Source organism: Anopheles aquasalis, chromosome X (assembly GCF_943734665.1).
Source record: "Anopheles aquasalis chromosome X, idAnoAquaMG_Q_19, whole genome shotgun sequence".
NCBI classification, from domain to species: Eukaryota; Metazoa; Arthropoda; class Insecta; order Diptera; family Culicidae; genus Anopheles; species Anopheles aquasalis.
The window spans coordinates 7,808,885-7,833,404 of record NC_064876.1 but is presented as its reverse complement, the minus strand read 5'-3'; the positions used below and the strand labels follow the sequence as shown (position 1 = coordinate 7,833,404).

General features: G+C 46.9%; 2 protein-coding genes across 5 annotated transcripts in view; both read left to right on the top strand.

Annotated features, from left to right (window-relative positions):
• The window catches only part of LOC126570792 (moesin/ezrin/radixin homolog 1), a 61,917-nt gene extending 38,532 nt beyond the window's left edge, over window positions 1-23,385 (top strand). For 3 of the 4 annotated variants that reach the window (XM_050228797.1, XM_050228805.1, XM_050228816.1), the window contains 6 exons: window positions 15,212-15,391; window positions 19,373-19,647; window positions 19,740-20,046; window positions 20,167-20,739; window positions 21,476-21,691; window positions 21,787-23,385. In XM_050228797.1, the coding sequence (XP_050084754.1) occupies window positions 15,212-15,391; window positions 19,373-19,647; window positions 19,740-20,046; window positions 20,167-20,739; window positions 21,476-21,691; window positions 21,787-21,951 (1,716 nt within the window). In that variant the 3' untranslated portion in view covers window positions 21,952-23,385. Of the gene's footprint in view, window positions 1-13,236; window positions 13,661-15,211; window positions 15,392-19,372; window positions 19,648-19,739; window positions 20,047-20,166; window positions 20,740-21,475; window positions 21,692-21,786 lie in introns of those variants that run through there. The other variant, XM_050228789.1, reaches the window with a different exon arrangement.
• LOC126571220 (uncharacterized) lies at window positions 17,756-19,365 on the top strand. Its single transcript, XM_050229561.1, has 2 exons — window positions 17,756-18,543; window positions 19,131-19,365. The coding sequence occupies exons 1-2, from the start codon at window positions 18,301-18,303 to the stop codon at window positions 19,230-19,232; spliced, it is 345 nt and encodes a 114-aa protein (XP_050085518.1). The 5' UTR covers window positions 17,756-18,300; the 3' UTR covers window positions 19,233-19,365.
• Window positions 23,386-24,520: the final 1,135 nt, after the last annotated feature.

Sequence of the window (24,520 nt, the reverse complement as noted above, 5' to 3'; positions counted from 1 at the left end):
GGCATCCTTCAAAGGGGAGGCTGAACGTTAGACGTCCCATTCAACATCTGTCGATGCTCTCACAAATGAATACCACACTGGTGCTACCCATAGTTACCGAACCGGTGCATCCGACCCTCCTTTTACATCACTTTACCACTCTGCGAATAGCTTCACCATCGCGTGAGTGATGTATTTGTTCACTGCGTCAAAGGCAGCAGAGCTTTGGCACATTCGTGAGATTATGTTCTCAACCGAGAAGTCCAGCCCGATGCACCCTTTCAGCTCCTCTCTTTGTTCTGCGACGACAGGTTATCAACACATGCTCAGGAGATTCGTCAACGCCTTTACATACTGGGCAGTATGGGGTTTGGGCTCTGTTTATCCGGTGAAGATAATCTCTAAAATAACCGTTTCCTGAAAGTAACTGGGTTATGTAGGAGTTTATCTCACCGTGTTTTCTGGTTACCCATGTACCAATTTCTGGGACGAGGCGATGTGTCCACCTCCCAGCTTTGCCTACGTCCCATTGCGTTTGCCATTCCCGCATCGAATTTTGATTCAAAACTAGCTGATATACCCGATTTTATACGGGTATATGGTATGGTTTTTTTCTCCCTTGGTCCATCTTTCTAGCACGATATCATTTATAGCATTTAACGTGTCTATCAGCATGAGTTTTATCTTGAGAGCATGCCGATTGTAGAAGATACTGACCAAAATAAGAAGTATTCAGTATCAGTATTCAGACATCGATAATTTATGATCATAAAGCAGCCAGTCCACGGTTAACTCATAACAAATACATTGGAGCAAAGTGCTAGTAATGAAGGTTATCTTCGTTAAAACAACAATTTAACGGTAACGCTAGATCCGATATCTTGTGTTAAAGATAGGTGGCAATTAAATTCTTGTTGCTAAGTGGAAAGCTATGCTCTCCATTTCCGAACTTATCTTTCATTTGGCTGAAAAGTCTTGCTTGGTGGATATGCAATGATTTGTGTCTTTACACTTTGCATTCATACTTTACCAATCCTGCTGAGAGGGATAAACACGCAAATGTTGCCACATAGTCAACGAACTTGGTTTTGGAATTTTTTTATAAGTTGCGGTCGATGTACTGCTCTTTTCTCTCCATTTCTCTCTCTCACTCCCTCTTTCTCTCTCTCTCTCTCTCTCTCCCTACCTCTCTCTCTTTCTCTCTTTCTCTTTGCTTTTGGATCAAATTGGGATTAAATTACTATTGAAGGACCAACAACCAACTATTGATTTAAGCTCCATCAACCTACTTTGAATTGCGAGGCATAAGGGAATGCGGAGGGTGAAACAATAGAGTAAACTGCGCTTTGATGTTACCAATCAATTTAGAAACCCCAAAAACATTGGAAATGACACCCATATTACCCTAGAAGGGATTTTCAGGATAGGGGTGTATGCCACCCTCCCCCCCCCCCCCCCCCCTTATCCGGCAAACCCCCAACAATGTCACATGTTATCTAAAGCAACCAGCAACAATTGTGAGAGTTTTGGAGAAATTTGCTTGAAAATTACAAGAACTATGCAGTTTTCCAGCATATTGGTACTTGGGAGGGGGGAGAAGGGAGGGAAATCCTGGACCCCACAAAGGACCCCCCAACCTATCATCTGGGATGATAGGGCCCTATTGTCAGCGTCTTGTCTTGAAAACAAGACTGCTTTACAACTGGTGAAAAATCTCAGCAGTCATGGTTTGAATTAGTGAATGAACTGGTAATTTTTGTGAGTCCGAATACACAACAGTTACTAATACCACTAAACAAATCAATAACACCACCAAGAACCAACACCGTTAGCTATCAATGGTGACTTTGACGAAACGGAAAAAATCGACCGAAACTCTACCGAGTCTCACTTTCCAGTCGTGTACTTTTTGGTAAATGACTGCGAGTCTGTAAAACGAGACTCAAATTGGAGATGCAACAATTCGCAACAAGGAATTCCGCAACTAATCAAACAAATGCAAACGGTTTCTTGAACTTAGCGAGCAAACGTGTAGAAACAGTTTTTTTTCGGAATTTCTGGATTAATTTGTGTCCGGGCCATCGCCAGGAAATTGCTCAAATTGCACAAATCATTAGAGAAAATAGTTAAACATTGGAGAAGCTCGAAAAACTACTGTTAACTCGCGCGTTTGTCTCCCAAGTCCTCTTGGTTGTTCGGGGAATCCTCTACTTTTCTTCCTGCCTTCAAAAGAAGGATGAATTTGATCACTTTCTAGTCGCCAGTTGAGCTGAGTCGTTTTAGGTACCCAGTGTTTGATTTTCGTCGCAGTTGCAATAGATATTTCATTCATAGTTTCTTGTTTTCAAGACAAGACACTGACAATAGGGCCCATAAGCTTTGTGCCAAGTTTGGTAAAGATCGGCCCGGTAGATTTTCCGTGATGCGCGAACATACAAACATAGACTTGATTTTATTTATAAGAAGATTCGACTGCCCGTCGGATCTTTCCTTGCGTGTCGCTCGATGTCTTCCATGATCACTAATGTGATTGGCATCATTCACGCGATCACGCATACTGCCTCCAGTGAAATCGTGTGGAAAGCGCTCGCCACCCTGATCGCTAGTAGTCGGTACACACGGTCTATGATCAGCTTGTTCTTGGGGTTTCTCAGTGCTTCCCTCCAGACTGGACTTGCGTAGCGTATTGTGGATGACACTACTGTTGCAAGCAGCTTCTTTTTGGAGCTCAAAAGCCCCCCGTTCTGCGCAGCATGCCAGTGAGAGACCATAAAGAGGTCCTCGCTTTATTTGCCGCATACTCCAGATGGTCCTTGAAAGTCAGCCTAATATCTAGCATCACACCGAGATACTTACGAAGCCAACGACCAAAGTCCCAACAGGCAGCCTCAGCCGCAGGACCCCATCGTACATCACGTTCCAGAGTGTTGGCCCTAGAACGGAGCCTTGTGGTACTCCTGCCGTAAGAGGCACTTCCTGTTGACCTGAATCAGTATCATAGAGCAGTACTCGATCCTCGAAGTAGCTCTGGAGCAAACGGCACTTTCATGTTGCGTAGCGACCTTGCGATTGCCGTCCAACTGGCGTTATTGAAGGCGTTCTGTACGTCAATGGTGATGATCGCATAAAACCCTCCCCTTTTACCCGCAGTTTCTACCACTGTACGAATGGCGTCAACAGTTGACCTATTCTGGCGAAACCCAAACTGTCTACTGGATAGTCCCTGGGTACCCTCCGTGTACGGCGTCAGCCTGATAAGGATTAGCCGCTCAAGGAGTTTGCCCAGAGTATCTATTAAGCAGATCGGCCTATACGTCGAAGCGTCTCCAGGATTTTTGCCGAGCTTGGGCAGCAGGATAAGCTTCTGTCGTTTCCAGCAAACGGGAAAGCTACAGTCATCCAGACATTTTTGCATTGTTTTCATGATAAGCTCGGGGCAAACCTCTATCGCAGTTTTCAAAGCTATATTCGGTATGCCATCTGGCCCCGGAGCTTTGTTCAGCCCCATGCGCTTGACAGCCCGCTGCAGCTCATCGATCGTTATCTTTGGGCGCACTACTTGCTCCTCTTTGTTGTATAGCATTGTAGGCCACATACATAGCTGATGAGTTGGGAATAGCTTTGTGACGATGGCACGAAGTCTCTCAGGACAAGTTTCGCGTGGTACACCCGGCCCTTTGAGTTTCTTCATAGCCAACCTATATACTCCTTCCTTCCAAAGATCTTGCTCTGCCTCTCTGTTTAGCCTAAGAAAGCTCTCTTCCTTGCTAGTGGCAATTCGTCTTTTCAGCGATGCACGAGCAGCCTTATAAACAATTTGCCTAGCTACCCTATCTGCGTCCAGTTTGGCACGTTGCATGCTTCTCCTGGCGTGGAGGCACTCTGCTCGAAGATCCGTAAGCTCTTGGGACTACCATTTAACTTGGCGCTTGCCCCTCGAGACCGTAGTTTTCCTCGGCATTGTAGCATCACACGCCCTAGTCATGGTTGTGGTAAGTGCCTGAGGGCTAAGGCACGTCCCGTCATATGAAGAGATTCTTGTCGAGAAACGCATTCTGCCAAGCCCGCTCCGTTTTTTGTATTCCTTTCTTACAGGAGCTACCGTCTGCCCTCGAGCATTGAAGGGTATAACGCAAGGCAAAGTGGTCACTGTGCGTATACTCCTCACTGACCCGCCAATGCATGTCTTGGGCTAACACAGGACTACAGAACGTGATGTCGATTACCGATTCTCGACCGTTCTTGCTGAAAGTCCTGGTGGCACCTTGGTTTGCCAGAGGGACATCCAGCTTAGAAATAGCTTCCAGCAAGCTGTCTCCTCTCGGTTTGTTAATCCTGCTACCCCACTTGGTCGACCACGCATTAAAGTCTCCAGCAATTAGTAGCGGCTTGTACTGTGATACCACGTCCAGCATTTCCTCCATCGTCTCGTACTGGTCGAGAGCCCACTTCGGAGGCTCGTAGACCGCACACACATATACCCCACCTACCTTCGCTACCAGAAATCTTGCATGCCCATTGTCCACTATCTCTTGAATCGGGTACTTTCCTCCAACCAATACTGTCGCCATTCGACCTCTGTCGGTACCCCAGTTTCCGTCCTTGTCAGGGACATTATACGGCTCGGCTATAATCGCAAGGTCACACCTCGTTTCCCGCAGGCGCTGCTCCAGTAGGTCCTGCTCAGCCTCACAGTGATTCAAGTTGATTTGAATCCCTTCCATCGACTGGTTTTGACCGCTGTACAGCGAGGCCCACCAGGTACATGGCACCTGTCCTGCCCAGCAGGGCAGAGCACACAGTTCGGAACATTTTTGCAATCCTTCGCAAAATGTCCATTACCACAACATCGTTTACACATGCTGGAGCGATCTTCCCCTTTGCAGTCACCCTTGTAGTGGCCCCATTCCCAACACCGCGAACATGGGAATCGTTTCGAAACGATTCGCAGTGGGCAATCGTTCCACCCCATCCGCATCATTCCAATCTTGGCGAGTTTCATCGCCTCAGCCTCTGGCAGGATAATTTCTGCCTTCTTGGATCGCCGGAAGTAGGGTAGCAACTTAACGGAAGGCGCTTCCTTCAGTTTTAGCAGCTCACATACTGCTTCCTGCACCTGCTTCTCGGTCGTTGTCTCATAGAGACCGCGACACTGCACGATTCTTTGCTGGGTTAGGGCCGTTACAGTGGCCGCTTCCCCTAGGACGTCTTGCACAGCTGTGCTGAAGTCCGAGCTCCTGGCATGGCCACGCAGGAGCACAAGCATGCTTCCGGTGCTTGAGCGAGTAATTTGCTTGACGCATTTACCCAGCTCAACCAGCTCGGCTGAGCTCTGCATGGAGGCGACAAACTCCTATTAGCTCTCCTCCGACTTAGCCTTAACCAGCAGCGCATCAGGCCTGCGCCTCTGTGGCCTCGGCTCGACTACTTTCGGAGGTATTCGCTCTACGGGTTTCTAGCGTCTTTTTTTTCTCTTTACCACCTCAAACCCGTCCTCATCTACCTCAGCTAAGGAACGACTCTCCTTCCCCTTGCGTTCCCGTTTGCTGGGAGCCGCCTCCCCTGGCGAACTCCTTTGCCTTTTCTCGCTCGCTGGTGTTGATTCTGTGGCCTTCGCGTTCCTGTTGTTTTGCACAACAGACGCAAACGACGAACGTACCACAGCCGATAGAGCGCTGTCAGTTTGGCAGCCCACACTGGCGAAGTTTGAGGCGAGCACAGTTTGGCACTCGACACTCTTTACCTCCCTCTGTTGCTGCCTTTCCACGGCTCGAAGATCCTGGATCAGCTGGATCGCCAACTTGTAGACCTCCAGCTGAACTCCACTCTTCTTATCCCGAACCAGCGCCAGGATGCTGTCAGCTCCCTTCATAGCCAACCCTAGCGGGCCAGTGGCAGCCGTAAAGCGGCCCATAGACGATCAACTTTATTTGTCAACTCTTGCATGCAAGTCAATTGACACCAATATATTTATCGTGTGTGGGCTATTTGAAGCTTCTGTCAAAAAAGTTGAAGATTTTCAGAAAGCTGAAAATATATTGATGAGGCTGAATATTGGCATCGTCTGTGGGCCACAGCGACGAAAACGATGCGCCTGTGGCCCTGATTGATGAAACATTAAGGATTAGTCCAATGTTGACTAAATACGAGGAATAAAAATAAAATGACAGTGTGATGCAATTTTCGCATTAAAAACATTGACAAATAAAGTTGATCGTCTATGGGTCGCTTAACTACATCAGACAGCTTTCCTGTCGGCCCTTCCTTTTTCCGCCCATCCGTCTTCACGCACCGAGCAAATGAGGGAGCTAACGGTGCTTCCTCCTCATTCTTGCACCGAATGGCGGTGCTAGTAACCGCAGGCCTTGCTTCCGCTGATTTGCTTGGCGAACCTGCACTCTTGCTGGTATTTCCAGCGACCACGGCTCTAGGAGGAACACCTTTGTCCGCTCGCACCGCTGGTTTCTTCGCGGCCTCCCGCGTTTAATCGGCGAACGCCCCATCTTCGTGCTCTTCTTAAACGGTTGAGTCTCCGGGGAGGCCCCAACGTTAATAGCACTCAGGGCGATTGTTCGCTGGGTGGTTATCCTACCTTTGTTCACTGGGTAACTCACCGGCCTGCGACGTGATAAGTGATAGCGGCTATCACTATTGACGCCCACTATCACTCACACCACTACACCGGTGGCCGGCTTAGCGTCAGTAGCTTAACCCTCGCACCAACTGATGGGTCTGGCCAGACCCATTTCATTTTCGATCGTCAATAACTCAAGTTCTATTAATTGTAGCGTCTTGGCCTTTCGGGTAGCTTCCTAAAATTTTATTTCCTTTCGATTGATACCACTATCGTTTAAGAAAAAGTCCTCGGAGTACGCGAAAACAGGACTTAAAAAAAAATACCCCTCGGACCAACTGATGGGTCTGGCCAGACCCCTATGCTTTTACACGGGGTTGTATGGGCGTACATGCTGTGTTTGAAACAATTTTTCTACCTCTAGGAATCACATAATTGAGCTCTCTCTTTTGCATATGTGTTTAGCATAGCCTAAACTATGTGACAAGACAAAAATATGATCAAAATCTGTTCTAGTTTTGGAAAAAAACACATTTTAGTTTCTCGATTTTTCCCATGCAAAAAGTGCCTAAAACTTGTATGCGAATTCGTACTTTCCTCTCCTAAAATCATCGCCACACATAAACTAATAAACTCTTTCCAAGAAAGTGATATCAGTCATACAAAGTAATAATTTCTCTACAAGAATCAATTATCATAGTAGTATAATGTGACGATTATAATGTGTACGAGCATAATTTTGCGACGTGTCGCTCGTGTGGTGCAACCGTATGAATTAGCATACGAGCACTGCCATGGCCGGCGAAGACTCGTGTGCAAAAACGGTCTTCTTTTTTTCTTCTTTTTCTTCGCTAGCTTCTTTCATGGTGCAATCAAAACGATCGATTCTAGTGGAGAAATGATCGCTTGTTATGACTGATATCACTTTATTGGAAAGAGTTTATTAGTTTATGTGTGGCGATGATTTTAGGAGAGGAAAGTACGAATTCGCATACAAGTTTTAGGCACTTTTTGCATGCTACAATTAATAGAACTTGAGTTATTAACGATCGAAAATGAAATGGGTCTGGCCAGACCCATCAGTTGGTGCGAGGGTTAAGCTACTGATGCTAAGCCGGCCACCGGTGTAGTGGTGTGAGTGATAGTGGGCGTCAATAGTGATAGCCGCTATCACTTATCACGTCGCAGGCCGGTGAGTTACCCAGTGAACAAAGGTAGGATAACCACCCAGCGAACAATCGCCCTGAGTGCTATTAACGTTGGGGCCTCCCCGGAGACTCAACCGTTTAAGAAGAGCACGAAGATGGGGCGTTCGCCGATTAAACCCGGGAGGCCGCGAAGAAACCAGCGGTGCGAGCGGACAAAGGTGTTCCTCCTAGAGCCGTGGTCGCTGGAAATACCAGCAAGAGTGCAGGTTCGCCAAGCAAATCAGCGGAAGCAAGGCCTGCGAATGAGAATGAGAAGAATGAGGAGGAAGCACCGTTAGCTCCCTCATTTGCTCGGTGCGTGAAGACGGATGGGCGGAAACAGGAAGGGCCGACAGGAAAGCTGTCTGAGGTAGTTAAGCGACCCATAGACGATCAACTTTATTTGTCAATGTTTTTAATGCGAAAATTGCATCACACTGTCATTTTATTTTTATTCCTCGTATTTAGTCAACATTGGACTAATCCTTAATGTTTCATCAATCAGGGCCACAGGCGCATCGTTTTCGTCGCTGTGGCCCACAGACGATGCCAATATTCAGCCTCATCAATATATTTTCAGCTTTCTGAAAATCTTCAACTTTTTTGACAGAAGCTTCAAATAGCCCACACACGATAAATATATTGGTGTCAATTGACTTGCATGCAAGAGTTGACAAATAAAGTTGATCGTCTATGGGCCGCTTTACGGCTGCCACTGGCCCGCTAGGGTTGGCTATGAAGGGAGCTGACAGCATCCTGGCGCTGGTTCGGGATAAGAAGAGTGGAGTTCAGCTGGAGGTCTACAAGTTGGCGATCCAGCTGATCCAGGATCTTCGAGCCGTGGAAAGGCAGCAACAGAGGGAGGTAAAGAGTGTCGAGTGCCAAACTGTTCGATTCTAGTGGAGAAATGATCGCTTGTTATGACTGATATCACTTTATTGGAAAGAGTTTATTAGTTTATGTGTGGCGATGATTTTAGGAGAGGAAAGTACGAATTCGCATACAAGTTTTAGGCACTTTTTGCATGCTACAATTAATAGAACTTGAGTTATTAACGATCGAAAATGAAATGGGTCTGGCCAGACCCATCAGTTGGTGCGAGGGTTAAGCTACTGACGCTAAGCCGGCCACCGGTGTAGTGGTGTGAGTGATAGTGGGCGTCAATAGTGATAGCCGCTATCAGTTATCACGTCGCAGGCCGGTGTGTTACCCATTCCATCACTTCACGATCCTACCGCGTACTTTACGACATACCCGCTAAAGAATGACCGTACGAAGGGGTACCAATGTATTATCTTCATTGTTTTTATTGTTTTGTAATGGATTTCGTTGCGATTTTGAAACAAAAACACGTTGTCAATACTCTTAAATTAATTCTAGTGCACTATTTTTGATATAAAACTGATAAACACAGCGGAACAATAACTTAACTATGCGATACACATAAGTGGTGGGGTACCCGGGTGCCCAACGAAGGGGTAAACGCCGGGTGCCCAAACGAGGGTTAAACACAGTTTCTAAATAACAAGAGACAAATGTCAGTTCTCTTTGCTTATTTGAAAATATCTACAGCTAAAATCTTATAATTGTCGGACGCAAGAACATAGAAATTACCAATCATGTATTCCTTTTCTAGAGTGTTATAATCTGAACCCAAGCGGTCGGACTGCTAGGGGTCGGGGTCGTTCACGTGACACGACGACGCATTGTCGCGTATTCACTCCCGGGCCCGGCAGCGGCTCCTCCGAACTTCTTGTCCATTCGATTCGCGTCGTCCCCCTGTTACATATTGCTGCCAGCCAGTCTGCGTGCCGTGGTGGCGGAGATCACTAATACGTTGCGGTGATGGCGGCAATGCCGTGTGTGTGTATTTACAAAAATCTTGCCGATGCGGCGTTAATTGGGCATCGATTCGCTCCGTTGAACGATTATTTGTGTTTTTTCTCTTCTTCTCTTTTCCTTTGTCGTTTTGTTTTTGTTCGGTGCGCTTGTTGAAGCGCTTGACGGGAAGGAGGGCAATCGATCGATATACATACAAGCACACGCCCCAAATCCAACGAAGTTGTGCTTGTTCTTTTGTATGGCTGGTTCTACTGCTTCCTTGGAGTAACAATCGAACCACGGACACTACACTTCACCAACACCAACAGCAGCACCACCACGATCTATCGCTTAACAACAGCTCATCTCCTCCTCCCCCCAATGGCAACCGATGGTGTAATGATGATAATGATGCCTGCAACAACTGCTTAACACTTCGAAAAGCAAAAGCGCGCGGGGTTCGTCGCTTAGCCCCAGGTGTACAGGCGTTGAAGTCTTTTGATTGTTCGACCTGTACGCGGAACTCAGTAACTCATTAGACAGCGCAGAATTGCATAGAGAGATGTGACGGCATTGTGAAGCGCTGCTGGATCATCAAATCCATCATCATCGACGTGTGGCAATGGGTTTGAAGCTCGTCGAAAATAATTGACCAGTGAGAACTCTCCCGTGTCATGGTGTGTGTGTGTGTGCGTGTGTTATGCAAAGCCGCCTTTAAGGTGCTGCCACACTGGTTGCCGTACGTGCGGTACTTGCGGCAGTTTTTTTTATTTTAAACATATATAAGGAGGGACGAGCCGTATGTTTACTTGCGGCAGTTGCGGACTCTTTTTGGCTTGTCGAACACGGTATCCAACGAGATTGTTCAGATGTGCTTTTGTTGCGGCACGAGCGGCAGTTGCAGCAGCCCGGTTGACAGGGATATTTTTTCAAGCAGAAGGGTAATTTGTTCGAGTACATGCTATCTCTTTCACTCCTACGGTTTGTTTTGATGCTGTCTCACCATTCACCGGTTCGCTCACGAGCGCTACGTGTTCGGATACGGCCCCGTGCGCGTGTGTTTGTGTAAGGACACGGCGATCGAAAGAGGAAGGTGAAAATTTCTTCCGGGATCCAACATGGCGTCAGTTGAAAACGACGCGCAAGAGGCAGAATGTGCTGCGATCGTGCATCCGAAAATTTTGAAGAAAAAAGCTAGTTTTGCTGTGAATTTATATCATTCGTTTGTGTTACGGAGCATGTAAACCCGTGGACATTGTTTGTGGGCATGCGCGACAGCGAAAAATGGTAAGAAATTGAAAAATATTTTGTTGATCAAATCTGATCATGATCATTCATGCTGTCTTTTTTCAGCAGCACCCTGGCAGCATCCTGGCATCAATCAGCGTCGGACAGGCAGCGAAGCAAAGGAGTGTTGTGCGAAGTGTTGTGTTTTGTGATGTGTTTTGCGACACAGAGTGTTCGATCGAAAGGTGAAAATAAAATTGGTGAAAATGAAATTATGCTTCCGCGTGCTTTATGTTGATCCGAAATATCTTAGGGGGCGGGGCTACTGGGCACGGGATACGATAGGATGGCACACACACCATTGCAAAAATGCGTCGAAAATGGCACCAATACATGCGCAAAAGCAGCAAGACTTCCGCTCTGTTAGCTGCTCTGTTAGACATTAAGAGTGGACTTTGAGTGGCGCGTGAGCGATTTCTGTCGTATGGGAAACCGTAGGAGTGAAAGAGATAGCATGTACTTGAACAAATTACCCTTCTGCTTGAAAAAATATCACTGTCAACCGGGCCTTTACTGGAGCCTGACTCGTACTGCCTCGTCGCTAAGTTGAACAGGCGATTTCGATAGCCTCTAGGCGTTTCGATGATTCATACGAATTTCGAAACTTCAAATCGTTGTTTCGAATAGTTTCGAAAACAATAAACAATCCAAAATGTCAGTTTAAAGTAAAAAAAAAACTGTGAATTAACTTGATTTTTTCAGTATCAAAAACGACTTAACCTTTGTAATAATAGTATTCGATTAGCAGGAAGAAATTATTAATTCATAATTAGGACGATAAAACCGTTTTTCAGATCAAACCGTTCAGATCGATGCTCGATGTAAACAAAACGCCAGCTGTCGATCATAAAAATGCACTCGACAGTAGGCGATCGTGAAAACCAAAATGAACACAAACATGAACCAAATGTATCATCGCCTAGAGGCTATCGAAATCGCCTGTTCAGAAAAAGTACCTAAGTCTTTGTTGCTTCGCATCGGATCAATAACCATCACAAACTGCCGTTGGTTTGTTTTTTTGTTTGGCATCATCCAAACTTTAAGAAAATACTGTAATTAACATTATTTTATCTGTATTACATACGACTTACCCTTTTCAATAATAGTATACGACTAGCAGGAAGAAATTATTGATTTACAATCAGGACATTATAGCCCTTCAGATCGATGCTCGATGCTCAAACCGTTCAGATCGATGCTCGATGTAAACAAAACGCCTGCTGTCGACCACAAAAATGCACACGAAAGTAGTCGTAGATGAACACCAAAATTAACACAAACATGAACCAAATGAATTACGCCTAGAAAATGCAGGCGAAGATACTGGGAGAATGAGCACCCTAATATTCTGCACCCATGAAAAAGAGCACACAAACAAGGCACTCACGTGAAAGGAGTGCTAATAGTGGGTTTGGTAAAAGACTAAAATAGGCCCCCTCACTCACGGTGAGCTACTGAGTGACCGAAAAATAGCTAATTTCCAATTTTTTTGGTAATCAAATCTTTATAAAAATATGCGGAAACGTAAAATAATGTATTAAGGAAGGGGGAGGGGTGAAAAAGTTACATTTAATCAGATAAAAAGTGTTTTTTCGGTCACTCAGTAACTCACTCACGGTTATTACTGCATTAGCACTCCCCCTTCCTTAATACATTAATTTACGTTTCCGCATATTTTTATAAAGATTTGGGTAAAAGACTAAAATAGGCCCCCACTCACGGTGAGCTACTGAGTGACCGAAAAAACCACTTTTTAACTGATTAAATGTATTTTTTCACCCCTCCCCCCTTCCCTAATACATTCATTTACGTTTCCGCATATTTTTATAAAGATTTGGTTATCAAAAATGTTGAAATTAGCTATTTTTTCGGTCACTCAGTAGCTCACCGTGAGTGGGGGGGCCTATTTTAGTCTTTTCCCAAGATTTGGTTATCAAAAATGTTGAAATTAGCTATTTTTTCGGTTACTCAGTCGCTCACCGTGAGTGGGGGGGCCTATTTTAGTCTTTTACCGTATCTTCGAAAGAGTTTTGCCCTTCCCTGACGATGAGCAGCAGCACTATCATCGTGGTTGCTGTTGTCACAAACACACAGACTCATCTCATCACCCCGTTCGAAACACACAAAACTCACTAAGGCTGAGCTCGCTCGAGCCTCCCCTTCCTATCCTCGCATAACGTTTGCTGATGCAAAGAAGACACGTTCTCTCTGAGTTGATGAGCTGAGCGTGGACCCATCCTCGCTGCATGTTCATGAGCGTCCGGGCGCGCTGGTATGTGTCACTTTCGATCGAGCCCCGCCGAAGAGAGAGAGAGAGAGCGCATGCGTTCTCGTTTGCATCCGACGCGCAGTGCGCAGGGCCCAGCGGCGCCACGAGAGCAACCAGTCTTCTGCAATCGTCGCACGCGAGAAGAGCAGCAGCGTGGTGAGCCTGTCATCCGGCTCGAGCAACACAACCAGCACAACCAACAGCAGCAGCAGTTACTTCGTGTGCTTTGGTGGTGTACCCTCTCGCGTTGCTATCGCGATTTGGCTATCAGTAGTTGAAGCTGCAGAAGCAGAACCGCCACGATCAACAGTTGAGATTTTTCTTTGAGCTGGGGCGCGCTTGTCAGCATCCCTTGTTTCCGCAAGCTTTTCGCGCAGTCCTCCGCGCAGCGCGTGTATCTGTGTGTGTGTGTGTGTGTGTGTGTGTGTGTGTGTGTGTGTGTGTGTGTGTGCGTACGCATCCTTTAAAAGTGAAAATAGCAGCAGCACCAGGTACAGATTGGCCGGTTTCACTGTCGTCAAAATGGTGTCCAGGAATAAGATGGTAAGCAGGCGGGTGGTCTGGCCGGAGGCCAGTCAGCGGGGGCGCCCAGAATAAAGCTCGTCCTCGACATCGTTGGTTGTCGCCGTACCGTCCAACCATCTCCGTGTCTCTGCAGCTCTCTAATTCCCCGGAGAGATTTCCGTAGACAAATCCCATACAAAATTGGGCATTTTTTGTGTAGGATTTTTCTGAGGGAATCTTTGGCGTGGGAACGTGGTGATCGTTTTTCCTTCTGCATCTTCTTCTACTTCTACCTGCTCGTTCTACCTGCCTGTGGAACTTCTCTTCTTCGTGGCGCGCTCCATGTGCTGCTGCTGCCTGTGCTCTGGCCTGCACGCAACGCACACAAGCGCAAAAGTACTACACGCTTCATCAGTTTTGTGGTTGGATCTCCGTTGGTGTTGGAACCGCTCTCTCTCTCTCTCTCTCTCTCTCTCTCTCTCTCTCTCTCTCTCTCTCTCTCTCTCTCTCTCTCTCTCTCTCTCTCTCTCTCTCCCTCCCTTTTGGCCTCTGGGTGAACTGTTAGATCTTCGTTTCCTTGTTAATGCTCTTCTCACGCGACGCTGCACGATGACCAGTCATTAAGCTGGTTTCACAGCGAGAGCGTTTTACGAGCGTTTTTGAGGCAAATGGTCAAAACCCGTTTGTATCAAACCAAAATATATGGAAGTGGTCACACTTTCAATGAAAACTATTTTGAGGAGCTTTCGAGGGAGCCACGGTGGAAATCCACAGATTTTGGCGTTTTCTGAACCGGCTGTAGAAGGCTACGCAAACAAACCAGCGTTAGAGTTGAATTTTGCTATTATTTTGGCATGAATGTGTTCAAGTCACACTAGTTATTGCATTTGTGAGTAGATTAAACTCTTATTGATCATTCGATAAGGTACTGGTATTGAGATGATGATATTTTTCGTGTGTTTTCGATCATCCTGCGTACAATATCGGTGTGAGCAGCGATTTTAAGCTTTTAAGTCAAAAACGCCAACTCTGGCATGTTGAAAAACGCTCTCGGTGTGAAAGCAGCTTTATGCATTTTTTGTTTTTTTGCCACCACTGGCGGGTGCCTCTTCCGGCGTAAGGTATCAGCAGTATGCGCGAGGCATGATTCATCTCAAGGACACACACGCACACCCTCTCGAGCAATTCAATGCTCTCGGTGTACTGTGCTTTATCCCCTAATAAATACCGCGAACACGACGAGGGGAGCTGTCAGCCATTGGAATAACAAAAAAACGCGCGGATTTTCAAAACTCGTGCTCCACTATGGGCGAAAGGATGGTGAGATGATGGAGTTTATATGAACTGTGACATAATTGTCCCCAAAATGGACGTTGATTGTGGAATCTAATCTCTAGCATACCACCGGAGGAGTTTCATGCTCAATTGCAGATATCACTAGCATCCCTTACACCCCTTAATACCCCCTGACACACACAAACCCACACACTCACACACACTTTCCGTTCCCACAGAGAAGAGAGAGTGGACGACGCCCTGTTGCTTCGATATCTACACTAATTGGTTCTTCGTGTTTTCCTCTGATTCCAGATGAATGTCCGGGTGACGACGATGGACGCGGAGCTGGAGTTCGCGATCCAGCAGGGCACCACCGGCAAGCAGCTGTTTGACCAGGTCGTGAAGACGATCGGGTTGCGCGAGGTCTGGTTCTTCGGCCTCCAGTACACAGATTCCAAGGGTGACAACACGTGGATCAAGCTGTACAAAAAGGTAAAATCGTGTGAATTCCGAGGGTATCCGGTGCTACCTACCGCACTACCTACTAGAATCACTGTACTACAACCCTCATCTGGCAACACGTATTGTGTTACGCGCGCCTCAATCAGAAGAGAGACAGAGAGAAGTACGCTCGGGGCGCGCACTAGATATGCTAGCGCTTATCGGGGTCACCTGACAAGATCCCTCGCCTCGCCCATTGCTAACTCGCTCCCCCCCCCCCCCCCCCCCACCACCCCCTTTAGTGAGCGTTTTGTCCGCTGTTGTATTGGAGCGAAGCCGTTGGCCGCCTTCCTGGGTCTATAGAGACCTACAACCTTTTAGAATCGATTTGTTAGCGAGCTAATGCTAAGGATTGAACTAGTCTGTTACTCGTCATTCGGGGAATCCCCCTGGTTGAGAGGGGGCAGGCGTAGGGGGTCAACCTAGTAGCGGTATACCAAATACACCACCAAGATCGCGCCACGCACGGTTCGATACAACAACACAATGCACAATGGGAGTGACAGCAGCAGCAAAAGCAAATAGTGCAGAGCGGAGTAGAGCCTCCTCCTGGAGGCCTGGGAACACAATAATCCATAACCGCGACGTGATTTGGCGTGTTTTTCTTCTCTCTTTTTTTTAATTGCCACCATGGCCTGAGAGAACGTTCACAAAATGTGTGCACAACAACCCTGTAGCAGCACTTCGGTGTCGTGCTGTGCTAATCATCATCGTCATCATCATCATCATCGTCATGTGCGCGTCTTCGTCGTCATCTGTGAGAAGAAGGGTCGGTAGATGTTAAGTGTGTAGTATTGACTTATCTAATTACAAACCCCGACACCAGCAGCAGCAGCGTGGGGTTTATGCAATCGTGCCGCATCGGTTAGCAATGTTGTTGATAAATCGGATCGACGACGCTGGTGGATCAGCGCTACAACCGAAAACACTGACGCGCCGAGATATGCGAGTTTTATGGCGCGGAAGTCGTAGACGTAGTGGCAGAAGTATTATCGTGCTATGGATAGAGCAAAGTCCTAACAAAGTGCCAACCACAACAAACACACGGGTTGTAATACGCGTGCGTGTGTGTGAGCTCTCCTCACAATTCCTCACCGGAATTCCGTGCCGCGCCACTACTCAATACGCTGCTTTGCGCAATCGCTATAGCAAAGTGTTCGCTTCCGAGCAGCAAATGAAGCGAGATGTGCGCGCGGGGAAAGCACCGAGGTCGATGTCGATAACAAAAAACCCTGCGTCCCCGCACTAGAGCCCTCTGTGTGTCATTCATCTTGGGCAATTTTGCACCGGCAAGTCTGTCCGTCAGTCAGTCGGGTCTGCCGAGGGCGAGGGGGTGCATATGTATTACCTCATACCGACCACCGCGGCCCCCTTGGTCAAGGGCCCCACTCGATGAGAGTGCAGTCACACAGCCACTCAACCGAACTCTCGTTTCTCAGGTCCGCCATCATTTTCTTCCTAAATGAAATCGATCGCCCAAGCTTCGCGCAAGGTGCCCTGCCGCGTGCGAAAGGACGTTCGGTGCGGCTCGATAGCAAAAGCTAGCCTAACCGGTAGCGTCGCGACCGCATCATTCATCACTTCGCCGAAGCGTCCGCATGATGTCATCTGCAATCCGACGATCACGCGGCCTTAGCAAGCTGCGCAGCAGCACGTGTTCCTCCTAGTGCTGCAATAAAGGAGGGACACACCGCGATAAACGGCAGCAGTTGGGGTGCAAAGGGGCACATACAGGGTGTACCATAAAGAAATGAGAATGTTTTCATTGCATAAGAGACGAATATCTCAAGATCCTGCATGCATCGGTTGGCCAAATATGACCTAAAAGCAATCTCTAGGGCTAGGGTGAAGCGTAATTTAATAGTTGAAAGGATAAATTATCTTTAGAAAGGATAAAACATAGTTTGAATATGGCACCAGTTTTCATAAAATCCGATGCTAAAAAAGTGATATAAACATCAATATTCAAATATCACTTTTTTGAAAGAACACATTTTATTATCGATTAAAGCAAACTTCGATACTCCAGAAAATGTTGAGTTTCAGCAAGCTGAAGGCCCCTGCCATACGTCTCAACGGACTAAAACATGGTTGAAGGAAAACATGAATTTTTGGTCGTAAGATTCGGGCTAAGGCCTGTGAATCGTTACACCATCGGTTGGCTCGCTGAAATTGTTTATCACCAAACCCTGGTCTTCTAAGTTGGACACCTATGTTACCGAGGATGTTCTCGAATTCGTAACCGCTTGGAGAAATTAATTGAGAAAACAGGCCGACAAACCCACTCATTTTATTTGTTTTTGATAAACAATCAAATATAAAGCCAATTTAGATATTTTAAAACACTAGAAAACCTACAAAAATGGCTTTAAACTTCGATAAAAGATTTTCTCACCTTTTTATGGTACACCCTGTGTACCACCCGCACATGTGTGCGCGCCCGGATGGTTCGATAATGTGTCCGATGACCGGCGGATTCAAGGGCCGGCCAAGGTTTAGCTCGCGAATGCGTTCGCCCACCGGTTAGCTGCGTGAACAGCAAGTTAACAGCGCTATGGAATGTTCGATTCCGGCGCAAGTCCGCATTCCACATATGGGTCGTGCGTGTGTGTATTGCGTTGTTGTGCGTTGTGTTCCGTGTTGCGCTGTAGCACTAGATGATTCCTTTTCCTCTCACGCTTGTTGTATTGTACTATCTGTAACATTAACGCTCATGGTGTGTGCTCCCTGGCCTGGCTCTGTTGCTGTTGGAAGGATATCCCTGTTGGAATGCTCATGGGAATGTCGCTGGTGGTCACTGGAACAACTTCTACCTCGCTTCACTCTTCCTCTCTCTATCTCTATCTCTATCTCACTCTTTCCGTGCCACTTGCCAGCCAGAGAATCTGATCTGCAAGCATATGAAGAAGTTGGGCAAAATCATCAAGCGCAACATTGGCCAGCAGCAGCACCGTTTGCTGAGTACCACCATCAGCCACAGTAGTAGCGGTGGTGGTGGTGGCAGCAGCAGTATCGAGAACGGTTTGTGTAACGGTGTTGGCGGCGTCGGCGGAGGAGAAGGAGGAGGCGCAGGAGCACATAAGGAATGGTATCGCGGATTGTCGTCGCAGCCCGCAAAATCCGACACGGATGAGGACGATCTGGTAGCTTGAGCTGCTTACCCCCTATTTTAGCAACCCCTTATTCGGCTCGTACCCCTTTCTACCCCGTTCTTGACCCGCATTTTTTTCCAGAGAATACTACTACGACACCATAGTTCGTCCTCCGTCTGCCGAACGATAGAGATAAAATGGAACCGAAATCGATCGAACCGGTACTGGTTAGTCACACTTCTCCTGAACTGACTGAACCTGACGGAGACCAACGTGTAGATGCAGATAGAAGAAAGCACACACATACCATCGGAGTGCTATGATATGTGTCTATTGCTCCGGGCGCCTCTAACGGCCGATGATTCCGTTCTGCGGTCACCTTCTCTCAATCAACTTCCTTATGGGAGACGGTTATTGTTCAGAAGGAGAAGGTCCTAAGCGAAAATCCAATCGGTTCATGTGTGCCAATCTGCCTCATCGACCAACTCTGTTTAGCCCCACTTCTCCTCGACCCAGCTACATACCCTGTACAGACTGCTAGAAAGTCTAAAGGAATTACTTTTCGTCTCCCATTACTAACCCTGTTTTTTTTCTTGACCTCTCTCGCTCGCTGCTCCCGCAATTGCCGTTTTCGCAAGGCCGGATCAACGCCGTTCTCCAAATGGGTAAAGCGCGCCCGCCCTCTATCGTTTAAGCGCATCAGCCACGATGGCTCGACGGGCCGGGCACCTTTAAAGTGATACGGCTGCGAATGGTGGACACGAAATCTGTTGATTTTTTCTTTTTTGTTTTTTAGATATAATAATTTTGTTTTTCCCTGTCGGGATTTCAAAACCAGTGCTTCAGCTCCGTTCCCCGTTTCGCTCTGTTCTATTCACAGGTTATGAGCCAGGATGTGCAAAAAGGGGATCCGCTGCTGTTCAAATTCCGTGCCAAATTCTACCCAGAGGACGTGGCCGAGGAGCTGATCCAGGATATAACGCTACGCCTGTTCTACCTGCAGGTGAAGAACGCTATTCTCTCAGACGAGATCTACTGTCCGCCGGAAACGTCCGTACTGCTCGCCTCCTACGCCGTCCAGGCGCGCCACGGCGACTACAGCAAGCTCCTCCATGTGCCCGGCTTCCTAGCCAAGGATCGGTTGCTTCCTCAACGGTGAGTAGTGGTCGCCCGCCAACTACCCGTGTCCTTGCTTTCTCTCTTTAAGCTCTCTATCTTATCTTCCACGTTTCTGTTTCGCTGCGCAGTGTCATCGATCAGCACAAAATGTCGAAGGAAGAGTGGGAGAACTCGATCACGACCTGGTGGCAGGAGCACCGTGCCCTGCTGCGTGAGGACGCCATGATGGAGTATCTGAAAATTGCCCAAGACCTGGAAATGTACGGTGTAAACTACTTCGAGATTCGCAACAAGAAGGGTACGGAGCTATGGCTGGGAGTCGATGCACTCGGCTTGAACATCTACGAGAAAGAGGACCGCTTGACACCGAAAATTGGCTTCCCGTGGTCGGAGATCCGTAACATTTCCTTCAACGATCGCAAATTCATCATCAAGGTACGGTGCCGTGCCGTACGGTGATGTGCCCCATTCGCGTATACAAGAAATCTTATTATTATTATCATTTTGTTTTAATGACATTTCATCTCCGTTTTCTGGGTGTGCCATCTCTCACAGCCAATCGACAAGAAGGCACCGGACTTTGTATTCTTCGCGCCGCGCGTACGCATTAACAAGCGCATCCTGGCGCTGTGCATGGGCAACCACGAGCTGTACATGCGCCGCCGTAAACCCGACACCATCGACGTACAGCAGATGAAGGCGCAAGCCCGGGACGAGAAGAATGCCAAGCAGCAGGAGCGTGAAAAGCTGCAGCTGGCCCTGGCGGCACGTGAGCGAGCTGAGAAGAAGCAGCAGGAGTACGAGGATCGTCTGCGTTCGATGCAGGAGGAGATGGAGCGCAAGCAGGCGAACCTGAGCGAGGCTCAGGACACGATCCGCCGACTGCAGGAGCAGCTGAATCTGGTGCAGGCGGCCAAGGAGGAGCTCGAGCAGCGACAAAACGAGTTGCACGAGATGATGCAACGTCTGGAGGAAACGAAGAACATGGAGGCCACCGAGCGGGCCAAGCTGGAGGAGGAGATCCGCGTGAAGCAGCTCGAGATGCAGAAGATCCAGGAGGAGGTGTCCATCAAGGACTCAGAAACCAAGCGCCTCCACGAAGAGGTCGAGGAGGCGATACGGAAACAGGTAGCTAACGGTGGTGTATGTATCGCGTCCCTTTTCTCCTAAGCCTTTTACCTTTTCTCTTGCAAAAACCAACCAACACACGCGCACCGGTCGATGTGGTAATGCGTTTTTTTGGTGTTAATTTTGCGATCGACAAGGCACACACTCTTATCGCACATGAGAGTGCAGTGAAACGTTAACTGGTCGTGTAAGGCAGAGATTCACACTGACTGCCCAGGCGGTTGGCTGATGAGATATGTTCGAAATTGCTAGTGATCTTAATATGTGGCAAATGATTTTTTGTCTTCTCGAATTCTAATAGCATGCCATTGTCCCACGATTGTCGTATATTCCAATAACGACTTTAAACTTTGGAACTCTGTACAAAAAAGCGTAATTCTCTTGAAACGTACAGCTAACATTTCCGGTCTCAGCATAATGTTTCTTGCTTCTTCTCGTTGTCATCTATGGCTACTTACTTATGGAATCTAAATTTGTTACTCATATGACTCATACAGCACGTTTAAAAGGTAAAAGATATGACGTCGGAGAAAAAATGTAGTTCTGCTGCAACAGTGTTCAGATGCACGATTTGATAGCACCCAGCAGCAATGATTAAATTATGATTGGGAGCAAATAACTGCCGTTGTGATCGAATGCAATGTAGCACATTTGAGTGCACTCTCTGCTAATATTAATACCACCCCGAAACTTCTTTCTGTGTTTTTTTGCATGTTTCCATTTACAACAATGACAGAACATGGCGGCAGCAGCTCTGCTGGCGGCCACCACCACCCCGAAGCACCATCACGTGGAGGAGGAAGAGGAGGAGAATGAGGAGGAGCTCGTCAATGGCGAAAACGGTTCGCAGGACTTTTCCAAAGATTTCGACACTGACGAGCACATCAAGGATCCGGTAGAAGAGAGACGCACGCTTGCCGAGCGTAATGAGCGTCTGCAGGATCAGCTTAAGGTATACTAATGGCTGCTCTTGGTGGTCAATTTCACCTACCCTGGGACATTCCGCTAACTCAAACCATATCCCTACTGTATTTCTGGTTTCGGCAGGCACTAAAACAAGATTTAGCACTATCACGCGACGATACAATGGAAACACCCAACGATAAGATCCATCGCGAAAACGTCCGCCAAGGCAGGGACAAGTACAAGACGTTACGCGAGATCCGCAAGGGCAACACCAAGCGCCGTGTCGATCAGTTCGAGAATATGTAAATGCCTATGCAACACACACCTACTATTAGCCTCGGAGAACATCATCGGGAACACTCGAGTGTATTTCTCTCTCTCCTGTTCCTGGTGCTCGTGGAAGTGGTGCACAGTGCCGCTTGTTTTTTTTTCTAATATAACAAGGTGTAGTGCTTAAAAAGAGGGAACGTTGAGATAGTACGTGGCAAACACCAATCATGGGAAAAATTGACCTTCGAATCCGTGGCGTCTCAGTATATGACGCTGGGACTGGAGCGGGATTTATATACGTGTTTAAGATGACTAGGAAGTTGAGAAATTATGGCAAAACTAACAGAAGCAGAAGCAACGCCGTTCTGTCTTGCAAGAGACAGGTAACTAAGAAGCAAAAGGCAAGAGTAATCGAAGATTGTAGGGGCAAAAGCAACTGACACGCCACAAGTATGCTTTAGACTGTTTGTCATTTGGTTCGAGTGTCACGTTTTGTTCGTAACTTTGTTCGTTAATCATATAAAACATACAATATTGGTGTAGCCACTTTCAATGCAGAAATAACACGGTAAAGTAGAATAGGATAACAGGAGAGGGCTTTTCATTTCCATTTATTGAGCGAATCATGGTTAACAGCACGTCAAAATGTGACTTTTTTATTATTATTTTTCTTTCGTATCATTTAAAATTATGGCATACTTAACGTGTAGTAGTATCACATTATTTTTTCTTTACTATTTTTTATCCAGTACTACTATATCCCCCCAGGGACGAGTATAACTTGCTCGCAAACATAACTCTAACTTACTTCTTGTCATTTGTTTGGCAATCCCCAGTCTTTTTCGATGCGCCTTTATTTTGTATAATCTAGTTTTTCATCTTCATTTTGAACTGGGATGAACTGTTTCGATCATTATCTGAGTCTCTCGGTAGTTCAGAAAGAATTATCAGATAATAGAATTGTGAAAGAATCCGGTAAACTCACTCCTGTGCAACTTCGGACGGAATTCAGTGGGCTACGGGTGTTATCTTTGTTTGTTATTTCGATGTACGGTCATCAAGGTGTAAAAAGCATGCGGGGAATGGCACTAAAATAACGAAGGAACGTGGAGTGATTTTGCAGCTGAGCCGTAATAGGTAGCAGGATAATAGTGGGCGGGTTTCGTCAATGGACAAACACTTCACACAATTATAACGCCAGACCACCGCATGCAATGTTGGAAAAACGAAACAATCATTGGAAAAACAAAAAGAAGGCAAGAAAGGACGAGATAAAGAGAAAGTGTGTGAGAGAGAGAGAGAGAGAGAAAGAGAGAGAGAGAGAGAGAGAGAGAGAGAGAGAGAGAGAGAGAGAGAGAGAGAGCAATTGATAGAGTCAAGTGAATGAAAGCAACACATTGTGGAACTAAACTAGAACTTTAGTAAAATAATAAAACAGAGGGAAAAGGATATTGCTGTGGTCAAACTGTAGATCTACCCCCGCTTAATAGTTATTGTGGGATTTCGCCGTTATAAATTGGCAACCTGGGTCACAGGGTTGCCAATTTCTAACCTAGCCAATGCGCCAGAAAGAGGAAGACCAACAATTGAACGGACGGACTACCGAGTTAGCAGTGAGAAGATTTTTGGCTTCCCCTCTGCCTGCGACGTAGCGGTAACAAGGCTGCGGGAAGGCCGGCAAGGCCAGAAGGGCAAAACGAACGCCAGCGTGTTCAAGACGGACGGCAGCGGGAAAGAAAGAGGAATAGCAAAAAGAGACGAAGCAACACGAGCAAAAATTTAGCAAAAGATCGCGGGCAGTCGGAAATTTTCTAAGTCCCGGGACGCACGCTCTCCGCTGGCGGCAAAGCAATGCAAAATGGTTTAACACTTCTCGGTTGTTCTCTTTTTCCATGTATCCGAGCATCGTGATTAGCGTTAACGCACCCAACATCAGGCCGAGCAGGAAAGTTCTCGATCGCAGCCCGGATCACGCCACCACAACGACACCTTGAAGCAGCGAAAACCAAGTGTAAAGCCGGGGATACATGAAGCGTGAACTCTAGTATAAACTCAGAGTGTAATGCCAAAAACTTTACGCTTCGTGTGGCAGGCATAATCGCATAAAAGTTTATACCGAAACGTCAACTGCAATTACATTCCGGCACCTGCAATTACACTATGCTATCACATCAATTACGTGTGTTTCTGGCCACAAAAAATATAAATCGACGAGATAAGTTGATTTCTGAACATCTTCTTTTATATTTTGAGATATTTTTACTGTATATTAGCAATTGAAGAACATTCAATTCTTCATAACGCTACGCTTCATGTTGGTGTTGAGTTTACGCTTGCTTTTACGCTCGGATTTACGCTCCGCGGGCTCATAATCTTTTTGACATAAGCATAATCTTTTTGGCATTACACTTTGAGTTTATACGAGAGTTTACGCTTCATGTATCCCCGGCTTATGCGTTTCAGTAAGCCACCTTTTATAAGCGGGCACCAGACGAAGCGTAGGGGCATATTTCCAGCGTTCGTCTTTTTTGACAGACTGAGGCTCAGTCTGTCTGTCTGTGTCAAGCCCAAAGTGAAGTCAAAGTGTCTATATATAGACACGTGT